Here is a 23,580-nt window from a genome sequence, read left to right as displayed (position 1 = left end):
TGTTTTGCACTCTCGGCCCGCTCGTTCGCCCCTCCTCGCCTCGGTTTCGGAGGGTTTCTAGGAGACGGGCGCGGCTGCGCGGGTACGCTAGGTCGGGGCCGACTGATGGGCGGGGTCGCGCCGTGCCGGGTGCCGTAACTTCGGTCGCTGGGACTTGCACGTCTGTCGCTGCCGCCGTCCCTTCTCTCTCAGGTTCATGGTGCGCCCGTGAGGCCGGCTCTGGGGCCTTCCTTCCGAAGCGACCTCGGGATGGAGCATATTCGCACGACCAAGGTAGATCGCGGACGAGCCGCGGGGTGCCCCCGCCGCCCTCCTGGCTCCGGGCGGGGGGAGGGCCAGGCCGGCGGCCGCCTGAGGTCTCCGACTGGCTTGAGGGGGCGGGGGTCGTCCTGATATCCCCTGCTCCTGAGACAGATGCGTCTTGCCTACCTTACCATTGGGGCTCCAGGGGGCCGCCGCCGGCCTTGGCCCAGGAGGGAGGCCTTCTGCGTGCACCCTCCCTTCCGCCCTTGAGACGGGGATGATGTGGGGAGATGTAGGACTGGGGCAGTTCACATTTGCAGCCCTCGCAGTCCGGACGCCCTGGAGCCGCCAGACACCTGCTCCTTCCTCGTCGGAAACATCCCGGGATGCGGGCGTGTGCTATCTGATCTTCCTCTTTTATGCTTGTAAATTGGGCCGCGGTGCTGGGAGGGGGAAAAAAGGGGGAGACAGAAAAGGGTGGGGATTGATCCACTTTTTTTTTTTAAGTATCGGACTCAAAATCATAGAATGCACAATCAGGAAAGATAAATCCACCCATGATTCCTAACTTCCTACGTTTTGCTGAAATCATCAATCCAGCTCTGCCCATTTAAAAAGTACCATTCGTTTAGGGAAGTGGTGGTAATAAACATTGTTACCTTCATGTTTTTCAAGTGCAACTTTGTTTCAAGCTAGTTTGCAAATCTTTGAAGTCTATGTAGGTTTCAAAATGATCAATATTTTGTCGTTGTGTATAAAATATATAATGAAATCAACAATAATAAATTCCCGTTTTTAGAACTTGTTCGGATTTTGTCTGGAGTTCTTATTTTTAAATGAAGCATTATATCAGAATTTGCATTTAAGATTTGAATGTGTTTGGTGGCGTAGTAAACAACTGAACTATTAAGATGTTGAAGTAATCTTTGATTGCTATGGTAGAATTGGCTCTTAAGAAACTTGGATTCTATAAACAGTAATAATAGCCAGCAGACAAAGGTTAAGTGACGTCCTCAGGGACACAGCTAATAATGTAGAATCTTGGTACACAACATGTATAGCTGTCATTTGATACAGAACATATACAGAGTAAATAAAAGGAAATTTTCAGAGGAGTGGGGAGAGGAGAAAGTGGTGGAAAGGATTGGAAAAGGCTTTATGTAGTAAGTGGCACTTTAGTTCTATCTTGAGTGAAGATTGTGATTCCTAGGGCAGATAGGTGAGGGGGAAGTCATTCTAGGAACTGGGAGTGGGGGCAGTTTTAGGAGATAAGGTTGCCTGTCAGTTAACTGTAAGTAAGCTCTCATTTGATTGTGTGTGGTGGGGTAATGTGCTGTAAGTCTGAAAATGCAGCCTGGAGTTTTAAATGCTAAACAGAGGCATTCATCCTAGAGGTTATAGGGAATTTCTGGAACTTCTTAAAGAGGGGAGTGAAATGGTCAGATTTACTTTAGGAAAGTTCACTTTGGCATCTGTGAAGGAATACTGTTAAATATACAAAACTACTTTAGAAAAATTTAATTTCCCTAACACTTTTAGTTTTTAAATCTTTTAAAAGTACTACAAGGCTATGAATTATTTAAATGCTCTTTCCTTACAACAGGTAGTATTTGTTGTCTCCATTTTATAGATGAAGAAGTTGAAAGAGATTTGTGGTCAAGTCCCTAGGATTTAAACCTACCGACTTCTGGATTCTAATCTCATTTCTTGGTCTGTTTCTCAGATTATTTCTTTGATATCTCACAAGGTTTCCAGCCTCTACTGGATGACTACATCACAGGTTTTTATCATCAATCGGAGTTTCTTTTGTGTATGAGTTGGACTGGATTGTTCCTGATGTCCCTTCAAACTCAAGTTCTGTGGTGTTGTAATCATTTTACCAGTCAAATTTATTTTCCAAGTAAATAAAAATGATTATTAAGAGACTTGATCCAGTAATACAAATATCGGAAATAAATTCTAATGGACCCCAACAATGAAAGTGATATAACAGAAATGTAGTAGAACTGTTCAGACCATTCCCTTTCCTCCTAGTGTTTTTGGCCAAGCAGTCAGCATGGTTTTCATCACTTCTAGCTTGGTTTGCTTATTCATCAGCAAAGCTTAATAATTGTTTTTCAGAGTTGTTTCTGTTTCCCAAATCTCCTGGCATCCCTATATACTTTTACTGTTAGTTTATTATTTTGTTTATTGATGGTACTATAAATACGTTTAAGCTGAATTATTCTAAAAGGATTAATTATGAGATACTTATATACATTTAAGAATAAATATGCTAACTTATTTCAGGTGTGGTTTCTGGTATCTATGCAAGATCCAGAAATCTATAACAGCCTGATTAGATCTCCGAAAGAGCTTTGCTTAACTAGACACACATGCTTTTCAGAGCCATCTCTGTTTACTGAGTCCTAATTTAGCCCTAGTGAGGTAATCATGCCGAGAAACAATGAGAAATTCAAGAAACGCAAACAATTCTTCATTGTACAGACTCTCTTCTTCTCTAACACATGGATCCTGCCATACTATTTTCAAATTAAACTGATATCTATGTAGAATTTAATAGAAGAAATAGTGATGGTAGTGATAGCAGAGAGTAAGAACTTCTCCAAGGTTCCTTTCAAATATAATTATATAATTCTACAAACCTTGTGAAATATTGCTCATTAGGATTCATTAAGGAATGTTCTCTTTCCCTTCAAAATCTGAACCTTCAATTACAGGTATACATTCCAAAAGCAGTGTTCAATAGCTTGTCCTTCAGCTTTTTTTTCTCTTTCTTCCAGTAGAATATAAGGCCACATTTCATTAGACAACTAAATGAGAATATGAAGCTAAGACACATAGACCTCCTCAGGAGTAAGGATATGGTAATATTAGCTGGTAATTCAGAGCATAATTTATTATTTTGTCATTTCTTGGGGTTTTATTAATTTTAAGTTGTAGTTTTTCCCTTATTCTGTTTTTAAAAATAGACAACTACGAATAAAATGGGAAACAAAGCCTAGTTAAAGAAGATAATAAAACAACTTCATTTTTGTATATAGTTATTTAGTTGTAAAGGATAGTACAGTTAATGAACTTTGAATCTGATAAAAACATTCCCCTCTTTTTTCTTTGGAAAATGGGTCTGTTGATTTATTTGGGTTGTTGTGATCATTTTTCTGAAAACACTTCACAGATTTGAAGTACTAAAATAACACCACATTTATCTAGAATTTACTTCAGGAGGTCTTCCACAAAAGTGAATTTTCTATTGAAGCTTATTCTTTAAAGGTCAAAGCTTTTAAAAAATTTGATTTTTTTTATCTATGGAAAAATTTTAAAAATCTGTTGAGTGCATAACTGCCTTCTTAAAGAATATGCTTCATATAATTTAGGGTTAGGGGACTATATATTTATTTTCAGTTATTATGCTATGCAAGTATTATATAATACTTAAGGCGCTATTCACCTGTTGGTCCTATACTAAAATAGACCCACATAATAAAAATACCTCTTGAATTACTGTGTCTGTTTTTATAGTTCTAACTCGTCTCTCATTTAGTATTCTGTCCTACTTTTAGTTCTTCCTTTTGTCACTCACTACTTCTTGTTCTCCCCTCTAATTTTCTTATTTTTTGCCTCTTATTTCTTGTACTAATATACTATATCGTAAAATAGAAAATAGAAATTTATAATAAGATGAAGGTGAAACAAAAATTTTTAAAATAATTTTTCATTTCAACAATAAAAATCTTTTTACTCTCTAAAATCATAATTAGCAATATTTTCTTAGTGAGAGCAATATAATTCCTTATATGTTTTATTTGGGAAAATCTGGGTGTAACACTTTGAGATACAGCCTTTTGAAAGTCTAGTTCTAAGTTGTTTATTTTGATACTTGATTTTTGTGACTATCATGGGTGAAAAAGATATCTGACAAATTTTTCATTTATTTTATTTATTTTTTTAATGTTCTACAATCACTACCATAAAATTTAGATTTTTACCCCCCCCCCGCACACTTACCCCCCACCACCTCCTTCTCTCCCCAAGACGACACAATTCTATATAAGATCTATGTATACTTTCCTGTTGAATACATTTTCACTATAGTCATGCTATGTACACGAACTAAAATAAATGGAAAAAATCATATAACAAATCAAAACATAATACACATACACACACATGATCTGCTACATTCTGTGAATGAATTCCATAGTTCTTTCTCTGAGTGTGGAAGGCATTTTGCCTTAGAAAACCATTGGGAAAAATTTTTCATTTTTCAATCCCATCCACTACTTAATGGATTTTTGTTGAAATTCTGCTAGTAATTTTTTATCTCCCTAATGTTAATTAATTATTCTTGCAAGCAATTCAGATGTTACATTTTTATATTTTTGAAGAATGGACTTGAGACCCACTGAAACCTCTCATTTGGAAAACTTATATGGGTCAGAAAATTCTTTTCCCAAGTTTTTGAGGCGTGAAGATGAGGTGTTTTTTAGGTGACATAATTTTCAGTAGCAAAGCTTAGTTTTTAAATGCCTTACTAAGTAAAATATTTCAAAGAACAATAAATATTTTAGGATGCGGTTCATTACTAATGGCAATGGATCTAGCTATATTTCACCTAAGCTTAATCATATGGAATTTTTTGGTTGACTTGTCAGATCTGATTAGATTGTCATTATCTTTATATTGTCATGTGACTGATGAAGAGGTTATATTTAGTAGTAGAGAAGTGTTAGCTTTGCCATTTTCTTGTGGCTTTTTGTGCTTACTACCCACTTGAATCTAAAGTGTGTTTGAAAGACTCTTTTTAAGCCACTTGTTCAATTTGTGAGGATTAATTGTAGTTAAAACTAGTTAACATATATAATTCACCCAACTGGGCACTGTTAAACAATACACTGAAAGCAAACAAATGAGTGAGGTGCTATTGTCAACCCTTCTTGCGCTGTGGAATTCAGCGCTTGACTCAGGATACACGACCAGCTGATATACAGACCAAGGGTAATAGTAAAGCCAAGTTTATTTTTTAGATACAAGATAAATATTAATAGTTCCAGCAATTTCTTCTTACAACCTGGTGAATAATTTTACTTAGTGATCCGGGTACACCTATCTGGTTTTGGAGATCATGTAGTAGGTCAAAAAAAAAGCATTACCATGAAAAAGCATTGATTAAGAGCTCTTTGCCCAGTATGCTGAATTATAAATGAGAGGCCTCCCTCCTATCACATCTATTAACTGATAGCATGCATTTGATACATTTTTGCTGAGATGTTGTTGTCACTTAAATGATAAAAGGCTTTATATTTCCTGACTCATTCCCTAGTGCTAGCAGTATGGATAGAGAACACACTGTTGTTGTTTCTTGAGGAGGACCATGACATCAGGGAGGTGATGCCATGACATGCAAGTGAATTGGATTTAAGTGAGGGAGAACTGTGCAAAGTCACCAGCCTGACTTTCTCCTCTGTAGTCATCTGGGTCCAGTGGCCCGATATTGATTAGGACAGCCAGAGATGGCCTTGGATGCAGTGGGAGACCTTAGTCTTTTTAAGCTAAGGTTTTTTTTTTTTTTAACAGATCTCAGTTTGACTGAGGCAGTGCCCATTCAGTGATTAAGGCTAGTAGAGAGAGCACTGGTCCTGCAGTGAAAAGATCTGAGTACTCCTGTTTTTTTAAATAGCTTTGTGAATTTGGAGCAAGTTAACCTAAGACTCAGTTTTGTAATTTGTGAAATGGAAATAATACCACTACTCTACTTTCCTTTCAGGGTTGCCATAGGTATCAAATGAGAAAAACATGTTAAAAGTGTTTTGTGTCGTGTAAAGCACTGTACAAATAATTTTAAATGCTATTATTTTAAAATGCTTTCCCAGAAGTTCTGCAATTTGAGAGACCTGCAGAAATAAGGAGCTCTAAAGGATGGGGGCTAGAAAAGTAAAGGCCAGGGCACCAGCAACTACTAGGACATGGTGACAGATATAATAGGTCCCTAGGTCAGTCTTTTGCTTCCATCCTTTCCAGTTATTCTTCTTTGAAGTTCTTTGAACTTCTATGATTTTTACTGTGTAGAAAAAAAAATATGACTAGAAGGTTGCTGATAGTCTATTGTAGGGGATTGTTATATGTATTACTTTTTTCATCCTGTTCAGGAGGGATGCTATGGTGATGGAGTGTGCAGAGTAGTGATTCTGGCAGCCCTGAATATACAGGGACTAATTATGGGAAGTGCAGCCAGCCATAGTCACTGCCACAGTGCAGTTTTTTACTCACTGTCAACAGCAGCTACATCTCATTGAGAGGAATGGTGGACAGGAAAACTGAGATCAAATGATTTGGAGAGTTGAGAAGCTTGAAACACTACCACCCAGCTTCCAGGAGGATGTTTCTGAAAAAAGGCATTGGATGATTGTTTCTCATATCAGCCCATCCCCGTATTTGATTGTTTGGAGGACCAAATTTTGATCTTTGACCCTTAGTGTTGTTATATTATTATGTATCTTTCACTGTTATGTTATTACGTAATGTAACCAGTCTCATATGACAGTAATGTCATTAAGTGGTACTTGTGTTAATTTCTCCTCTCCCAAATAATGACCTTTCTTTTCCCTCATCTCCATTTCTTTTTCCTTTTTCCTTTGTTTTCTTTTTTGTCTTTAACCTCTCTATCTGTTTTTCTCCTCATTTGCCTTAGATCTGCTAATGATACCTGTGGGCAATTTTAGACCTTTATGCACTTTGAGTTGTATAAAATAATGCACTCAGTCGTTGATTTAATGAATTATTTCTGTAGTGCCTTATGGTTTTGTAGGGACTTGAAAGAATTAGTAAATGTCTTTTGGTGTGGCGGTCGGCCAATGCCCCCACGTGACTTGGTGACAGCGGTGAAGAAGAAAGACACCGGGGCAGGTGGGAGAAGATAGGGCAACTCCATTTATTGATCCGAGGGTCAGGGTACTTAAATACAGAAACTGCAAGTCTTATGTTGACCCGGTCCTAGTAATTTGGCCAGTCTTATTGTCTTAAAGAATGTTAGCCTAAAGGGCATCGTCTATTTTACATATCCCTTGTATACTATAGTTCTCTTCTTTATCTCGAGGAGACAGCAACATCCAGGGGGACCTGGAGAGCAATTCTGGATGATAATGAGCACAGTCTTAGTGAACGGCTTTCCTGAAGTTCTGTCCTGAACTTGCCACTGCACTCCATCCTAGCCCTGAACACTTTGGAATGCAGTTTTCTGTAGTATTGTAAGACACATAAACAGCACACAGGAGGGCTTGTTAGCACAGATTCACTCTTGATCTTGTCAGAGAGGAAAAAAACACTAAGAAGGGTTAATAATTTTACTTTATTCTAGTCTAGTTTTCTCATAAGAGGAGTGCTGATAATGAGAGAACAAACTCTTACAGCTTCCCTAATCACCCGTTTTGCAGAGGCTGACAGGAAGGATGAGCAACAACAATCTCTACATCTCCATGGGGTCAGTTGAGAGAGACACAGCTTGTGAATTTCCCTAAATTCCCTCAGGCCTCAATGGGGGCTAGTTGAGGCAAACACGGATTTCCCCCACACCTTGATGGAGGCCAGTCAAAGCACACATAGCATTCCAGCTTGTGCATTCAACCCTAAGGTTCCCCATTCACTGACCAGTTCCTGCTTTATAGGGCAACAAGAAGGCATATTGCCAGCATTAGCCTCACAAGTTTACATCACCTCATCCCTGTATCTCACTGCTCATTCGCAGTGTATGTTTACAATTTAAGCACAAATGTTTGTATCATTATGTAATGCTGCACAAGTGTGGTGGAGGGGTTTTGAACCATCTTTGTGAGAACTCATATCTAATACCTGGGAACAAGAGATTGTTATGGCCATGGATCCTAACAAAAATCCACTTCACACTCACGAAAATCCATCTTACTTACACTAAAAATCTGTCTTACTTGTAAGTATCCAAAAAATTACTATAGTATTAAAAAATTTACTTTAGTAGTCTATCATGCACTTTATCATACTATCCAAAAAGTAGCATTACACATGCTCTGGATTAGCATGTGTAATGAACATTTAATTGAATCAATTGCAAGCATTTATTAACCCTACTATATGTTGGGTACAAAAATAAAAAGAATGAAACAACTCCCCACTCTTAAGGAATTTCATTTTGTTGGGGAGACAAGTACATTTATAAGTATATAGAGAGTAAATTAAAAAAATTCAAATAACAACAAGATTATTAATATAATAGTTGGGGTAGGGGAAGCTTGATGTAGCACATGGTTTTTGAAATTTCTTCTTCAAGGAAGAGGCAGTGATGAGGAGGGAGAAAATTTGATAAAACTGATCAATACATCAAAAAAAAATGTAATATCTTATCTTGTGTTCCATGCCTGTGGATTCTCCCTTCATCCCCAATCTCAGTAAGGAGTTGGTGGGAGGCATCTTCTCATATTTCTTCTTTGGAGGCAGCCTTGTTTATAATTTCACAACAATCAGTTTCAATTGCTTTGTGATTCTTTCCATTCATATTGCTAACATTATGTATATTGTTTTCCTACCTCTGCTTACTTTGTTTTTTCATTTAAGTCTTATCATGGTTCTCTGTATCTATTATAAATACTATTTCTTCTAGCCTAGTAATATTCCATTATATTCATGTACTACAGTTTATTGAGCCATTTTCCAGTCAATTGGCATGTATTCCTTTCCAGTTCTTTAGCAGCATAAAAAATGCTGCTATAAATGTTTTTGGTATATATATGGAAACTTTCTCTTATATGCCTAGCAGTGGAATTTCTAGATCAGAAGATACAGATACTTTGATTTGCATAATTCCAAATTTTTTCCAGGATGCTTATATCAATTCATAGCTTCCCCAATTATGCATTAGAATTCTTGTCTCTCAAAATATACTCCAACATTGAATATTCCCATCTACCCATTTGCTAGGTGTGAGGTGAACCCTCATAGTTGTTTTGATTTTCATTTCTTTTATGATTAATGATTTACAGAATTTTTGTATGGTTATTAATATTTTGTAGTTCTTTTTTGAGAACTCTTTCAGTTCCTTTGACTATGCACATGTCTATTGAAGAAAGGATTTTGGTTTTATGTATTTCTGTTAGCTGTCTATATATGATACCAAGCCCTTATCAGTGATTTATTATATTTTCCCATTCTTCTGCTTTTTTTTTATTCTAGATGCATATGTTTTGTTTGTGCAAAAACTTTTCCATTTCATGTAATCAATTTTATCCTTTGTAATTGACTCTTTATCTTGTATAGTTAGTAATTCTTCTTTTACACATATCTGTGAAAGGTTAAATGATCTACTTCCCTTCTAATTTTTTATGATATTATTTTTACCATTCAGGTCATGTATCCATTTTGAATTTATTATGGTATATGGCATTTAATGTTGATTTTAGCTTAATTTCTACCAGACTTTCTGGTTTTCCCATTAATTCTTGTCAAGTAAAGTGTTCTTTCCTAAGTAATTTGTTTTCAGGTTTATTCAACACTGGGTTATCGACTTCCATTATTTTTGGTTCTTCCTTGACCACTCTGTTCCATTGATATACTTTTCTATTTTTTAATCAGGTGAAATTGATTTGTTAACTGTAGCATAAGACTTTACATTTATTCCTGATAAATTTCATCTTAGATTTATTTGTTGTTCAGTCTTTTGGTTGTCTCACTCTTTGTGACCCCATTTGAGGTTTTCTTGGCAAAAGATGCTGGAAAGCTTGTCATTTCCTTTTCCAGCTCATTTTACAGATGAGAAAACTGAGACAAACAGGATTAAGTCCCAGGGTCACACAGCTAGTTGTCTGAGGTCAGATTTGAACTCAGGAAATTGCGTATCCTTTACTTCAGGCCTGGCACTCTAACCATTGCACCACCTTGTTGCCCTTAAAAGATTTAACAGGATATTTAACATTTTGGGACTTTATTCACTGTCAACCTTATTCACTTTAATCCCCTCAATGATGACAATAGTATTATTATTATTAACAGCATCTTCATTTGTGTAGTGCTTTAAGGCTTGCAGAGCTCTTAGTAGACATTTATTTTTCTTCTCTCAAGAACCCCTTGAGATACTACAGGTATTCCAGTTTTATACAAGTATTCTAGTTTTAGAGATCAGCAGACAGGCTCAGAGAGGTGGTGATTTGTTCCTGATTACCTAGCTGGTAAGTGATACAGGTAGTTTCTGGGATCAAATATTATTTCATCTTTTTCCTCACTCTTTTTAATGTCTATTTTTTGTATAGGTGTTAAATAATAATGATATATATGGTAGTAGGTGTATATAATTTATGAGTAAATATGCGCATGCCAGCCTGTCCTCCACACAGCTGTCAGAGATCTTCCTAAAGTAAGGTTGATCCTGTTACTCCTCTGCTTAGTAAAACCCAACAGCTTCTGATTGCTATTAGATCAGATATAAACTCTACTCTTTGGTTTTTAGAGCTCTTCACAACCTGGACCCTACTGGTTTGTCCAAGGTTATTATATGTCACTATCCTTTGTACATGCCATAGTTGAGCCAAACTATCTTCCTTGTTGTTTCTTGCACATTACCCCACTGTCTCTGTGCATTTTTATTGCCTGTTCCCCATGTTTGAAAAGTTCTTTTTCTTCACCTCTACGTCATGGTTTCTTTTCATTCAAGAACCTCTAAGACATTCTTCTTTCCCCTAAATGCTGGGGTCCTCTTTGCCTAAACCTCATTTTTGTTTCATATGTATTTCTACAAATAGTCTTTCTGATAGAATGTAAGCTCTTTGAGAGCAGGGACTGTTTTATTTTTTGTTTTTGTATCTCCCAACACTTAGCACGTTCCCTGGCACCTAGTAAGTACATAATAAATGCTTGTTGATTGAATGTCTTATTGTGAGGAAGTCTAGTAGAGTGTCCCCTCAGGAAACTTTTCTTGGTCCTGAGCCATTTAACATTTTTATTCATGTCTTGATGAAAGTATAGATGGCATACCTATCAAATTTGTAGATGATACAAAATTAGGAGGAACAGGTTTCAGTTTGGATGATAGGATTGAAAAAGATCTCAACAGATCAGAAAGGTAGGTCTAATCTAATTAGATGAAATTTAAGTAGGGAATAAATGTATACTTTGGTTAAAAAAAAATCAACTTACAGGTGTAGATTAGGGGAGCCAGATAACAGTTTGTGTAAAATAGATCTGAGTTTTTTTTAAGATACTATGAGTTCATTATGAATAATGTGACATTATAGTGTCTTATACCTTTCTATTATGCTGTCTGCTTCTAGAATGTCAGGGCAGTTTTCTTTGATAATTTCTTGAAAGATAATGCCTAGGCTCTTTTTTGATCATAGCTTTCATATAGTCCAATGATTTTTAAATTGTCTTTCCTGGATCTATTTTCCTGGTCAGTTGTTTTTCCAATGAGATATTTCACATTTTCTGTTTTTTTCATTCTTTTAGTTTTATTTTTTTGTTTCTTAATTTTTCATAAAGTTATTCATTTCCATTTGCTCAATTGTAGTTTTTAAGAAATTATTTTCTTCAGTGAGCTTTTATATCTCTATTTCAATTTGGTCAATTCTACTTTTTAAGAAGTTTTTTCATTCAGTGAATTTTTGTACCTCTTTAACTATTTGGCCTTGTCTGTTTTTTAAGGTGCTATTTTCTTCAGTATTTTTTTGTCTCCTTTACCAAGCTGTTGCCTCTTTTTTCATAATTTTCTTGCATCACTCTCATTTCTCTTCTCAATTTTTCTTCTACCTTTCTTACTTGATTTTCAAAATCCTTTTTGAGCTCTTTCATGGCTTGAGACCAATTAATAGTTTTCTTGGAGGCTTTGGATGTTGCAGCTTTGACTTTGTTACCTTCTTCTGAGTGTGTGTTTTGATCTTTCTTGTCACCATAGTAACTTTCTACGGTCAGCATTTTTCTGTTGTTTGTTCATTTTCCCAGTCTATTTCTTGACTTTTAGCTCTTTGTTAAAGTGGGGCTCTGCTTCTAGATTGGAGGGTGCACAGTTCCAAACTTCAGGGGTTTTATGCAGCTGTTACCAGAGATATTTCTAGGGTCTTGTAAATTTTCGGTTCTTCCAAGGTGGTATGATCTCTTTAGAGGTGTTGCTACTCTCCTGGCCTGTGCTCTGAGTGACCACAAGCACTGTTTTCTGCCCTGGAACTGTGATGAGGGTCCCTGGTCCACTGACACAAGCTCTGATATGCTAGTGTTCTTCATCTCTCTGGGACTGCCACCCAGGACTGTGACCCAGATCTGAGTATGGGCAAAGCAATAGAGTCCTGCCCCCAATGCCAGCAGAATCCCCTATAATCTCCTTCTGATTAGTTGTTGAACCACGTTACCATCTGTGGACTGAGAGCTCTGGAAGAAGTTGCTGCTGCTATAGGATTCAGTGGCTCCCAAAGTCTGCTTCTGGTTTGCTGGGGCCCAGCCTGTGCTGGTGTGGCTTGTGCTGGACTGTGCTCCACTCTCATACAGTTGCAGCAGACCTTTCCTGCTGATTTTCTAAGTTGTCTTTGGCTGGAAAATTATTTCACCTTGTCTTTTTGTGGGTTCTGCTGCTTCTGGGATTGTTTTATGGCATTATTTAAAGGCATTTGGAGGTAAGCTCAGGGCATTCATTGCCTTTTCTCCTCCGACTTGGCTCCACCTACTCCAGGAGGCTTTTTGACCTGAATTGGTAGTGCACTCATGTCTTTGGAGAGGTATTATGGCACAGTGGGTGGAGTACCTACAGAAATTGGAGTCAGAAAGACCAGGATTTTAATCCTGCATAAATGCCTACTTTTGAAGTCTTGCACGAGTCACTTAACCTTTCTCTGCCTCAGCTTCCTTCTCTGTGAAATGGGAATGACAACTTTAGTACCCTCTTAGAATTGTTGAGAAGATCAAAATTAGGTAACATATGTAAAGTGCTTTGCAAACCGAGAAGTGCTGTCTAAATTTGGATTATTATTAGTTCAGGTTATTTACTGTGACTGGAATGACTTCCCTCTTATTCTTTGCTTGAATTTCTCCTCATCTCAACTCAAATGTCATTTCTTTGAGGAAGCTTTCCTGTGCTCCCCTAATTGATAAAAACTTTACCTCTCAGATTATACAATGTACTTTTTTTTTTTGGTAACACTGTAGTATGTTTATCATGTAACATTGTGTATTAAAGCTATGATATATTAAGTTCCTACTACAAATCCCATGAGGTAGGTGTTATCTAAATGGGGTTTTGATGGGGTGTTATCTAAACTGTGTTATCTCTCCCAGTAACTCACAACAGGAATCATTTAATGTTTGTGTGTGTTTCTCTTTACAAACCTCTAGAAAGAGTGGTCTACACTTGGTGCTTCCACTTCCTCACTAACTATTCACCCTAATTTGTCTATTTCTGTTGATGGCAGGTAACATTGACTTCTGAGCTTTCCGGGTTCAAAGCCTTGGAGTCATCCTTGACTCCTCCCTCTTCTTTTTCCACTAAGTTTAAATACTTGCCAAATTTTGGTGATTCTATGCATACAGAATCCATCCTTCTCTCTCCTATCCACTTATACTGCCGCCACTATAATTCAAGATTTCATCTTCTCTTGTAGCAGCTATTATAATAGTCTCTCAAAAAGTTTCCCTGGCTCCGTCCTCTCCTATTTTTGGTTGTACAGTTGCTAAAATAATCTTTCTAGTGTGTAAGATGCATCATTCACTTGCTCAAAAAACCTTTAGTAGTTCTTTATTAATTGATTATAGGGCAAATTCCAAACTACTTAGCCAAGCACTTGACCTCAACAGCCTAGTTTTAAACCTTCCTTCCCAACTTCATTTTAGTTACTTTACATGTTGGCAAATTGCACTAATTATTCCAGTCTCAGCTTGTATTTTTCAAACTGCATGACTGTGATCCACACACCCTATTCTTCTTCATTTGTTGAAATCTTTCTCTTACTTTAGGGCCCAGATTAGCTTCTTCCTTGTGAGTGAAGCCTTCCTGATCAGCTCAGCTGAAACTATTTTTTCCTGAAGTTTTCTTGGAACATTTTGTCTGTGATTCTTCTTTGCCCCATCACATTTTAATATGGTGTGTCCCCAGAATCTTAGTGCAGTTTGAAGTGTTAATAGCTTAATGCTTTAAGACTTTGGAGACACTTTGTATTTTATCAAACTTTTGTGTGTATCTGTCATATTTTCCCTGTGAAGATTGAGGACTCTTGTCATGTTTATATTTTTTGAGCCCTGTACTATGCTGTGCTTATAACAAACACTTGACTGAAATGAGAAAATGTTTGTTAAATTGAATAATGGAAAATGTTTGTATAATTTTTGAAATTAAAATTATATGGTGTTTCTTTTTAGGTTGAACAGGTGAAAGTACTGGACCGGTTCAGCACGAGCAACAAGTCATTAACAGGAACACTCTACCTTACAGCGACTCATCTATTATTTATAGATTCTCTTCAGAAAGAAACTTGGGTAAGAATTTTAGTTGTACTGTTTAGCTGAATAATAACAACCATCATGCCCTGACATCATTTTGTCCTTTGATTATTTGAAAATTTTAATGATTGATGTTTTCCTTAAAAAAAACTTTTCTTTTTATAATAAAAAATATACTAATAGCATATGGAATTCTAGCTTATTTCATAATAAATATGGGACTTCTTGTAGCAGGAAATTTTATGTCATGTATATAGAAGCAGTCTTTTGAAAAATGTTTTTCTCTATTACTTATCACATATTTTGAGCTAGAAGGGGTTTTAATACAATCTAGTTGTCTTATTTTACTGATGAGCAAAGAGACCCACAGAAGTGGGCATGACTTCCTTTTAGGCAGGGACTCTCTTTTGACTGTTTATTGTATCTCCAGTGCTTAGCCCAGTCCCTGAAACATAGTAGATACTTAATAGATATTTTTTAAATTAAATTTATTGAATTGAAAATTACTTTTTTTGGATGAATTTTATAATGGCACTTTTTAATAAAATGATGTTTAAAAGTGAATTGTGTGAGCAAAGTACATGTTTAAAAGTGCATATGCTATGATATTTCATTTATAAAATTTTTCAGCAACGTGAAAAAAGATCAAATGTTTAAAGTTGTTAAGATGTATTATAAAAACTACTGCTAAACAGTTTAATAAGCTGAATTAACATTAATTCATTTCACCATTTTCTGTAATGTTTTATAAATGAATTTATAATTGATGACTGAAGTAGTTTATGGTTTAAATGATTTAAATTCCTTTGGAATGTCTTGATAATCAGTCTGTGTCTTGACTTACCCATTTCTAATGGTGGTTTTTCCAAATTATATGTAAAAATAATTTTTTCATTCATTTTTACAAAATTTTGAGTTCTACATTTTTCTCCCTTCCCCCTCTCTCTCTTCCCTTCTTCCTAAAACAATAAGCAATTTGGTATAGCTCATATATGGGCAGTGGGCAATCATGTAAAACATAATTCCATATTAGCCATAGTTACAAAAGAAGAAACAAACCAAAAGGAAAAAAAAACATGAAAAAAATAAAATTGAAAGTAGTATGCTTCTGTCTGCATTCAGAGTCCATCAATTCTTTATCTGGATGTGAAGAGCATTTTCCATCATGAGTCCTTTGTAACTGAATGACTTTTTCTGCTAGTATGTAGTGAGTGGATGCAGGAATCTGAACCCACATGTACTGACTTCAAATCTAGTGATTTTTAAGGTCTCCTTAGAATCAGAATTTCTGATTCTGTGTGTAGTTCCTTTACTATGTTTTTGTCATAAAGCTTATTATCAATGCAGAAACTCATCTTCAAGGAGAATCTGGTTATCACAATGTAAAATGTAATTAAGAGCAGGAACATATTGCTTGAACATCATCAGTGGGAAAGCCAGAGCTTCTGTCATGTGACATGGTGGGAAGAAAGCTGGACTTGGAGTTATTGTTAGTTAATTTTGGAGTTTTGGGGGGCTGCTAGGTGATGCTGTAGATAGACCATCAGAACTAGAATTAGGAAAAGCTCAATAATAACTGTACCTTCTTCCCAGACTTGTGAGGATTAGATACAGTAATAATTATAAAGTACTTAGCACAGTGCCTGATACATAAAAAGCATGTTAAATGTTAGCTAATATTATTATTAGCTCAGGGATCATCTTCTACATGAAATTTTCTTGATTCCCCTCAAATTTATGTTACTTTGCTCTTATTGCCTCGGTAGGCATTGTGGTCAGTAGAGTGTTGGACTTAGAGCCTTGAAAACCTGAGTTCAAATCTAGCCTCAGACACTTACTAGCTCTGTGGCCCTGGCAAGTCACTTAACCTCTGACTTCCTCAGTTTCCTCATCTGAAAAGTGGGGATACAGGATTGTTGCGAGGGTCATATGAGGTAACATGTACAGCACTTTGCAAATCTAGTTCTGTAAATTACTTTCTACGTATTTTGTATCTACTTATACGTATACAGATGTCATTTGCATACGTATAAGAATATAAGCTCCTTAAGGATACAAATTGCTTTGCTTTTTTGTCTTTGTATTTCTATTGCTTGGAACCATACCTGGGCTTGGTAGTAACTTAATAAATGCTAGTTGATTTTTTTTGTAGTGGAAAAAGAACTATGTTTGAAGTCCAGACTTAAATATCATTCCCTGCTCTGATTCTTACCAGCATTGTATCAGTGGAAAAGTCACTTTAGCACTCCTGAAACTCAGTTTCATTAAGCTCTAAAATAGAGATATTAATAAATTTTGCTACCTATATTAGTGTTATGAGGAGCATGTGGGAGGCAGAGGGATGTATTGTAGAAGAAGTGTTAGACTTGCATTTAGGAGCTCTGGCTGCAGATTGTGGCTCCAATAATAATTGTGGGAACACAGGCAAGTCACTTAATCTCAGATTCATCCTACGTAAAGTGAAAATAATAATTGTATGACCTACTTACTTCCTAAGGTTGTTATGAAGGAAGTGCTTTCTAAATTTGAGGTCTCTATAAGTGTAAGTTAAAACTTCACTGGGTTGTTTTGAAGATTGTTCTTTGTAAACTTAAAGAGCTAAATAAAGCATATATCAAGCTTTAGGAATTGTTTCCAGTTCGTAAAGTTGTTGTGAGAAGAACACGTTGTGAACTCTAAAGTACAGTATATTTGTTTGCTCTTATCATTATGACTGTCATTTTTCAACCCTTAGATGCTTCTGGTCATTTTTTAGGGAACTGGGTTATATCTGGGTCTGTGACTTTATTTTTGAAGAAACTACTATTGTGGAGAACTGTAGGTCAGAACTCATCTGTAACTTATAATTTTATAGATACGTTCGAGTTACTGAGAGTATAAGTGACCTGCCTACTACCATTTAGCTAGTGTCAGAGGCTTGATTTGAACACTTTTTTTTTACTTAAGAGTTTAAAAACACTGACCACTATGCAATGCTTCCTTTTAGTTCTGATCTTACCATATAACAATATATGTCCAGGTTAACTCATTTCAGTTAGCTATTCTGATTTGAAAAATCTCCTGGTGATGGGTAAATTTCTAATACACTGCCTTTTTATGAACTGATACTTATATATAAATATATATGTATAATATTTTATAATATTATAATAAATTTATATTTTCTCTAAAGTGATCATTATTTCCTTTTTTTCTAACTATTCATAACTTAGCCTCTATATGACTTATGTAAAATGCTAATTGTAGCTTGCATTAAGAGAGATGAAGTGTGCAAAATCAATATATGCTGTCCTAAGCAGACCACATTTAGAATATTGTGTTGAATTCTGAATATCACATCTTGAGAAGGACATTGTGAAACTGAGTAGCCTCTAAAGTCAGCTAGAATGGGCAAGGGTCTTGAGAGCATGTCATAAGGGTTGGTTGAAATAAATGGGGATGTTTAGCCTTAAGACAAAATTAAAGGAAGAGCATGCTATTTTTGTTCAAGTAGAACATCTCTCGTGTGTCAAAAGAATTAGACCTGTCCTGCCTGGTTCTAGGAATCCAAACAAGAAGCAGTGGGTCTGATGCACATTTGTATCTTTTGTCTATAAGACTTTTCTCTTGTGTACTTATATTTAATTTATACTTGTTAGCAGCATTCAGTTATGTAACTGACATTTAAGGAGTCACTGTGTGCAGAGCACTGTGCTAGTCTCTGGAGGAGATGCAAAGGTTAGATAAAGCAAGGCCCTTGCCCTTATAGGGTTTACTGTATAGGAAGGGATAATATATAAACACTGACAACTGAAATGCTAAGTACATTAGAGAATTACAAAACAAAGTTCTGATGGTTACTGACTTAAATGGCATTTGAGTGATTAAAATATTACTTTTTTTGCTTTTGAATTATGATATATCAAATGATATTTTTACCCTTTTATTTTAAGATAACATTTTAAACAATATTAATTTATACATGATTACAAAGATAGATTGCTTGGACCTTTTCACACTGGTAATCTAAATGTTTCTTGTATGCTGTAGATATTGCATCATCACATTGCTGCAGTAGAGAAACTTGCCTTGACCACTTCTGGATGTCCCCTTGTGATTCAGTGTAAGAACTTCAGGATAGTGCACTTCATTGTTCCACGAGAAAGAGATTGCCATGATATTTATAACTCTTTGCTACAACTCTCAAAACAAGGTATGATTCTTCCTTCCATCCAAGACATTACTGAGTCACTTTTGGAATAGGATATTTAATTTCTCGATATTTATTACTAGTTTGACTTTATGAATAACTTTAAGTTCAGGTTCCTTAATATTCTGTCTTAGAAAATCATTAAAATGTAGGGATGGTCAGATAAGTACTAATCTGAATTGTTAGAGTAAAGCCCAAAGAAATGATCTAAATAACCAAGACATAGGGAAATAACACTTTTTTGCAGATTCTGTTGAATGTTTTGAGAGGATATGGGGAGCTAGTAAAGCAATAACAAATTTTAAATGGGCATTATATGACTAGGGTGAATAGCATCGTGATTGACATTAGAAGGCATGAAACTTAGGGCAAGGTGGGTTAGTTAGCATGCTTTGTGGACAGTTCCTGATAGCAAAGGGAATGGGCTATTCTGGCTGTGTATGTATCTGCTGGGGGAAGTGTGGGGAGAGAGACAGGGAGTGGTTCTTTGAAATGTGATGAACATCAAGAAAGGAGGAATCTTACTATAAGTAATAATATACTTAACAGAGAAAGATGTCCCGTACTCAGGTACTTTTTGCTTTTTAAACTGATCAGATCTAACTTTTCAGGATGTGCTGGGAACAGTTTTATATGCCTATGTTCTCTGATCTGTTTCCTTCCTTTCCCTTTCCCCTACAAGTCATGGGAGCTATGACATTGCCTCATTTATTTCATATTAAATCTGGTTCTGGTAGCACTTAGTGGCTGCTGACTGGATGGGCAGGCTCTTTTGCTTACAGTCCTACTGTCCCTGTTGCATGAATACATTTTACCTCATTTGGGAGAGATGATGGATGGGCAGATAAGTAGCTGCCAGTGCTCTTAGTTGCTTAAAATATTTTTAAATTCTAAAATGTTTTAGTAGAGAAGTTGAACTTACAATATACTACAGTATTAATTTATCTAAAGTTTTTTGGTTTGCTAAATCTTATTGTTAGATGATATTTTAAAACAATTTATAAGTTGTCATATATATGAATTATATATATAGTCAATTATATGAATATACTTGAATCAAATAAAAACTTAAGATTGTGTTTAAATGTTTGCAGGTAATGGATATATCTTTGGATATTTTTAAAATATGAGAACCCCCTCAAAACCATCTTACTCATTTTAAAATCTATTTATTTTTCTGAAGATTGTTCTAGTAAACATTTATGTGTTATTTTTTTAAATAGCAAAATATGAAGACCTCTATGCATTTTCTTATAATCCCAAACAAAATGAATCTGAACGGGTGCAGGGTTGGCAACTCATTGACTTGGCTGAAGAATATAGAAGAATGGGAGTTCCCAATTTAAACTGGCAGTTATCTGATGCAAATAGAGACTACAAGGTAAATCTGGGTTTGGCACTTTCCCTGAGAGAATCCAAAGTCACCTGTGTTTGGGAGAGAAGGGCAGAGATTAGGGAGGGAGAGGGGAAAGGATCAGTGAATGGTATGGTAAGGTTGATGTTTTAAGTATTGCATCCACTATGTAGAATTGTTTCCACCAGTCACATTTTTGCATTACATTGCAAATGCAATTGTATTTTTAACGTTTTGTAAATTGTAAATGTATTGTAACTAAAATTCCACTGTAAAATCAAGAAGCCTAACTGTAAGGCTGTCTGACTGATTACCCATTTATAGCCTAATATTATCATTGTGGAACTAACTGCCTCCTATAACACTTCACCTAATATCTTTATTTTTAAAATTAAAAATATTATACATTCCTAAGATGCCTTCCTACCCCCAAATTAATTTATCAGTAATAGAAAAGGAGGAAAATATTCTATAATTTTGACAGTACGGTAATGAGATGGATCATTTTATTTGTTTGGAGTGTTATTATCTCTATGCTGACTTTATTTACATCATTGTAAGTTATATGTATTGAGATTTTGGGGGGTGGCTTTTCTCATCACTTCATAGAAATCTTCCCACGTCTCTCGGAATTCTTCATATTTATCATTTGTGCAGCCTTCCCTTAATTGTGGGGCACATATTTTGTTTGGGCATATGTAATGCTGGGAACATTTTTGGACAGATGGGTCTTTGCTTGCTGTGAGTGACCTTCTTGGAATATAGTTCCAACAGTAGAATCTCTGGGATAAGGGGAATAAACAATTTAGTAACTTCTTACATAATTCCAAATTGTTTTTCAGGAAAGTTAAACCAATTTATACCTCTACTGGGAGTAAATTAGCACAACTATCTTTCCACAGCTTTTCCAAAAGTTTTTCTATTTTTTAGAACTTTGCTAGTTTGATAAATATAAAGTGATGCCTTGGGGTATTTTGATGTTTTTTTTCCTGATCATTAGTGTTTTGGGACATTTTTTCGGGGGATATTAGATAACTTGTAAAAGTAAAATCTATGTGCAGAGTTTTCTTTTGGTAGCTTTCATATAGATCATTTATGGAATATCAATTAAATGTTTAAATTTAGTTGCTCTATTACAGATTTGTGAAACCTATCCTAGGGACCTTTATGTTCCTAGGATAGCAAGTAAACCAATCATTGTTGGTAGTTCCAAGTTCCGGAGCAAAGGAAGATTTCCAGTACTGTCATATTATTATCAGGATAAAGAGGTACAAATTCTTTGCTTTTCTTTTGGTTGTATTACAATCTGTATTTAAAGTTCAGTGACCTAAAGCGACAGAAACCAGGTGTAAAAACTTTATCTTTGCTGGCAAGAGAAATCATGTTTCATCTTTATTAAATTTTTAAAACTTTTAAGTAAAACAGACAGATTAGATATCTAGTAATTTGTAGTGTCTAAGATCATAAATTTAGAACTGGGAGTTACCTCAAAGGTCATGTGGTTTCACCCTTTTATTTTACAGGTGAGGAAATTTAGGTTTCCAGAGGAGATTTAAGGACCCCCTCTGGTGAACTTCTGAGGGGACATGGACAAGAGATATCGAGGATAGGCAAGCCTTTCTGGGTTTTTATCTGCTTCATTGGATGGACTTGCAAATCAATGAGCTCACATATCCCTTTTGAGTAGTTATAGATTTTGAAATGTCCATATGCTTTTGCAATATCAACTGCCAGTTGGTTATTTCTTACTGACTGTCCCAGGAACATCTCATTAGAACTCATTATCTTTCCTCTCAAATTTACATCTCTTCCAAACTTTTCTATTTCTGCCAGTCATTTAATAAACAAGTACTTTATTAGGCACTTATAATATGTCAGATATTGTGGTAAGTTCTGTGGATACAAATACTAAGAATGAAACAATTCCTACTCTCAAGGAGTTTATATTCTAATATGGGAGACAATAGGTATTTATAAAAATATACATACAGCATAAACATAAAGTTCATTATATACAAAGTAGTAAATGCAAAGCAGTTTTGGAAGGAGGGCAATAGCTTTTGTGGGGTCTCAGGACAGGGTTACTTCATGCAGAAGATGTTGAGCTGCTTCTTAAAATAAGAGGAATTAACCAAGGTGAAGGTAAAGAGACAGTGCATGTAGGATGGCCATTGTAAAGTAACAGCGATGAGAGACAGAGTGCTGTGAGTGAGGAACAGAGACAAAGTCAGTTTGGCTGTATTGAGGAATAAGAGAGGGAAAGGTAATGTCTGATAAACCTGAAAAGAGAGGTTAGGTACAGGTTAAACAGAAGAGGGAGACCAATGTAGAGACTGTCACAATAATCTAGGCAAGAGGTGATGAGAGCCTGAATTAAGATGGTAACTGAGTACAGAGAAGGATTGGATGTGAGAGATGTGGTAGAAGTAGAAATGGCAACATTAGGAACCATAACTAGAAAGTGGTGATGTCTTCTTCAGACATAGGGGAAGTTTATAAGAGGGAAAGCTTTTTGGGGAAAGATGGTGAATTCAGCTTTGGACATGTTGAATATATTATATCTCTGGGACACACAGTTTGAAACATCCAGTAGACGATTGATAATGCAGGACTGAAGCTCAAGGGGGAGAAAAAGTCTGGATATATAGATAGATAGATAGATCGATCTGAGAGTCATCTGGGTCATTTGCATAGATAATAGTTAAATCAATGGGGACTGATGAGGTTACCAAGAGATTGTAGAGGGGGAGGAGAAGAGGTTTTCCAATAAATTCATCCAGTTCAATAAACATAAAGTGCCTTTGGCATATGAGGCACTGTGCTAAGCGTTGGGAATGCATCTAATAAAAAGAAAAACAGTCCCTGCCTTCAACAAGTTTACATTCTAAAAGGGAAGACAACACACAAAAGAAGACAGGAAAAGGGGGGTTGAGGGGAGAAGGGCAGATGGGATGGGGAACCAGGGGGTACCCAGTGCATGAGCATCTTGTTCTTGGAGTTGAAAGCAGGCAGGGCAGCAGATGCAAAGTGGAGTGATCTGATCTGATAATTCAGTTTCTGGCCTCTATAAAGGAAGGAATGGAGAGGAATTTGGGTACTCTGCCCTCCAAATGAAGGGAGAGGAGACTGAGGGAGTTGTGGTCAATCAGGGCTTGAGTTAGCAACATGATTGTGGGTTTAGAAGTGATGAGGTTATTCTGAGAGGGGCATGTTGTTCCTTGGGGTTGAAACCAGGTAGGGCAACAGATGCAAAGTGGAGAGCTCTAATGCTCAGTCTTGAGGAGGACCAGCAGCTAGTTAGGAGCCATATCATTATATGGATGATGATCCAGTAAAGAAAAGTGAGGAGTGGTCA

At 36.1% G+C, this 23,580-nt stretch overlaps 1 protein-coding gene across 4 annotated transcripts in view; it reads left to right on the top strand.

Annotated features, from left to right (window-relative positions):
- Nucleotides 1-23,580, top strand: part of MTMR6 (myotubularin related protein 6) — a 48,534-nt gene continuing 24,954 nt past the window's right edge. For 2 of the 4 annotated variants that reach the window (XM_072611744.1, XM_072611743.1), the window contains exons 1-5: nucleotides 1-273; nucleotides 14,602-14,718; nucleotides 18,712-18,874; nucleotides 20,095-20,252; nucleotides 21,365-21,493. In XM_072611744.1, coding sequence (XP_072467845.1) covers nucleotides 250-273; nucleotides 14,602-14,718; nucleotides 18,712-18,874; nucleotides 20,095-20,252; nucleotides 21,365-21,493 — 591 coding nt within the window. In that variant the 5' untranslated portion in view covers nucleotides 1-249. The remainder of the gene's footprint in view (nucleotides 274-14,601; nucleotides 14,719-18,711; nucleotides 18,875-20,094; nucleotides 20,253-21,364; nucleotides 21,494-23,580) is intronic. The other 2 variants (XM_072611747.1, XM_072611745.1) reach the window with 1 other exon arrangement.

The sequence above is a fragment of the Notamacropus eugenii genome, chromosome 5 (assembly GCF_028372415.1).
Source record: "Notamacropus eugenii isolate mMacEug1 chromosome 5, mMacEug1.pri_v2, whole genome shotgun sequence".
NCBI lineage: Eukaryota > Metazoa > Chordata > Mammalia > Diprotodontia > Macropodidae > Notamacropus > Notamacropus eugenii.
This window is presented reverse-complemented; position numbering and strand designations above follow the sequence as displayed.